Source organism: Echinops telfairi, unplaced genomic scaffold (genome assembly GCF_000313985.2).
Source record: "Echinops telfairi isolate 266 unplaced genomic scaffold, ASM31398v2 ScPeMD7_31;HRSCAF=116, whole genome shotgun sequence".
Lineage (NCBI taxonomy): Eukaryota > Metazoa > Chordata > Mammalia > Afrosoricida > Tenrecidae > Echinops > Echinops telfairi.
In genome coordinates, this window is record NW_022103928.1 from 41,416,482 (window position 1) to 41,419,246 (window position 2,765).

The 2,765-nt window shown below is 35.8% G+C and overlaps 1 protein-coding gene across 2 annotated transcripts in view; it reads left to right on the top strand.

Moving 5' to 3' along the window:
* Positions 1-2,765, top strand: part of PAXIP1 (PAX interacting protein 1) — a 53,964-nt gene that overhangs the window by 27,292 nt on the left and 23,907 nt on the right. For both annotated transcript variants that reach the window (XM_045290026.1, XM_045290025.1), the window contains exons 9-11: positions 621-758; positions 1,800-1,921; positions 2,420-2,604. In XM_045290026.1, the coding sequence (XP_045145961.1) occupies positions 621-758; positions 1,800-1,921; positions 2,420-2,604 (445 nt within the window). The remainder of the gene's footprint in view (positions 1-620; positions 759-1,799; positions 1,922-2,419; positions 2,605-2,765) is intronic.

Here is a 2,765-nt window from a genome sequence, read left to right on the forward strand (position 1 = left end):
GTGGCAATGCCTGTGGAGACAGTTCTATTCGAAACACGGGATGCCATGAGTCAACCATTCAATGGCAAATGGGTTATTCCCTCTGTGTCCTATTCTAAAAGAAATTTTCATAATCTTAACTGTTAGCTCTTGTTTTGGGGTGGGAGGGAGATGTCAAACCATTTTATTGAGAAATTTCTGAGGAGCCAGAGGAGTTAGGGCATTGCTGGCTGACACAAATGTCTGGTAGAATCTCCTGGACCAGCGGCCACCGAAAGCTGATAAGCTCGTTTTGTGATGAACGTGACTTCCATTGTTCTAAAATTTGTTAATAATTTGGCCCTCCTTTGCCAGTTCTTTTTTATATTCAAGTGAAAATCACCTACAGCCACTGAATCAATTTTGAGTCACAGTGACCCTACCAGATAGAGTAGAGCCTTTAATCTACTGCACTACCTGGGCTCCTTTTGTTTATATGGAGATAGTAACATTTTGTAACCAGGCTAAAGTTAACCAGTTGCACTAATTAACTATGTGTTACCTTTCTTGAATTCTTTCATTTCTGGGGCTTCCTGTAAAGATGGCATTATAGTTATGTAGCCTGCAACAAAGAAGTAAATCTATTATTTTATGTTTCAAAGGCGATAAGAGAAAGGAAAAGATGTATCACTGCACATTGGTTAAATACAGTCTTCAAAAAGAAGAAAATGGTGCCACCTCATCGAGCCCTTCATTTCCCAGTGGCATTCCCACCAGGAGGAAAACCATGCTCACAGCATGTAAGGCCACAGTCTTCAGTTTTATTTTTAATAATTGGTTTTCTTTTCCAAATAATCATGTGCTGACTTGACATTTCCTGTACTATCTGCAGTACAAGAGTTAGTGTGCTCTTAATGTATTTTGTCTGGCTCACTATAAAATGCCTTGAGCATAATAAATTTGTCATATTACCTTTTGTTCCCCTAGAATAGTAACAGCTTCCTATATCTAGTAAATATTTGAATGACTCTCCACTATGGGATACAACTTTATTAATAGTTGTGGGTTCTTCTGTCTTCTGATGGCAAGATTGTCTACCTCAGCGTTTACCAAAGTCGTGATACTGTTCCCTGGGGAGTGCTGATGGATCCAGGGAGATACCTACATTTTATTCTGGCTAGAGTGCAAAAGTTTCATTGCCATGAGGGCCTTGAATAATTTTTGTTCTGAACAGGTCCATACAAATTTAGGAACCTATGGTCTATATGTGTAACAAAGTAACTTTGTTAGCATGATCTTGGTAATACCTTATTAAATAGAAATTATTTTCTTTCCATATTTGGTATGTCATGTTTTTTTTCCTACACTACAAGTAGCATATATGTAACATTTTTACCATTAGAATATTTTGTTCTTAAATTACTAGGGATATTATTAAATGTTTCCGTGGGGAGTGCTGATGGATATATATATCCAAAGACTGGGTATATATAAACAGGACTTCTAACCTTGCAGTTAGCAGTTCAATACTTACCTGACAACATTGAATAATTGCACACACGTATGTATGCTGCAAAATCAGCCTTTGGAGATCCTATGGTATAGTTTTCTGTGCATATGGAGTCACCATGAGTCAACCTTGACGAGGTCCCTTGTAAGAATATTATATATGAGGGTTCTCAAAAAGTTCATGGCAAACTTCCATTATCTTTAAATTCCATTTGTCTGTGAACTTTTTGAAATTCCCTCACATATCTTTCATATGTATATATCAACTAAAAGTAAATGAAATAGTTCTTGGGTTTAACTTTGGTTTTTTGATTGTTGTTGTTTTTTCTTAGATTATTTCTGTGACTGGATTTGTTGATAGTGACAGAGATGACCTAAAGTTAATGGCTTACCTGGCAGGTGCCAAATACACAGGTTATCTGTGCCGAAGCAACACCGTCCTCATCTGTAAAGAGTAAGCAGGATTTTGAAGCTATTTTTAATCTTAAATATATCCTGATATTGTTGATATTTCAATGATTATGTTGTTTTTGTGGTAGGTATTATGTATGATTTTATTAATAAATGATTTTTGTGGTAGATATTTACATATGAACGTAAAAGTCTGTTAAAAGAATGGTGATGTTAATCATGGCAATGTTAGCAGGAATGTCTAAAAATATTTTTATTAATTACATCGGATGGGTCCATGTGAATTAAGGAAATTTAAATTAAGGAAATTGGCAGTGGTAAGGTAATAGATGCACTAAGAAATGATGTTTATTGGTAGTCTTGTAGTCTAATGCACAGATTGAAGGATACATTAATAATTACTGTGAACTTTGCTAAAACATGGATGTCATTTCTATGATGAGAGTATTTTTTATTGACTTTTTTTTAAGATAAATATGAATTTGAACAGTAGACAACTCTAACATGATAAATGTGTTTTCTCCAAAACCAAACAAAAAAGACCAACTGGGCTAAAGTATGAAAAAGCCAAAGAGTGGAGGATACCGTGTGTGAATGCCCAGTGGCTTGGAGACATTCTTCTTGGGAACTTGGAAGCACTGAGGCAGATTCAGTATAGCCGTTACACAGCCTTCACGCTGCAGGATCCATTTGCCCCCACTCAGCATTTAGTTTTAAATCTTCTCGGTAAGTGAAAGTGCACATGCTACACTTTTTAGTGAAATGAAAAGGTATTTCTGGAGTCATTCTTATTGCAACAACAATGAAATACAACTTTATTGAACTTTTGCCAGAAATATAAAAGGCTCCATTTCCCGTCTATTTATTTCAAGTGTTAGATGGGCTTC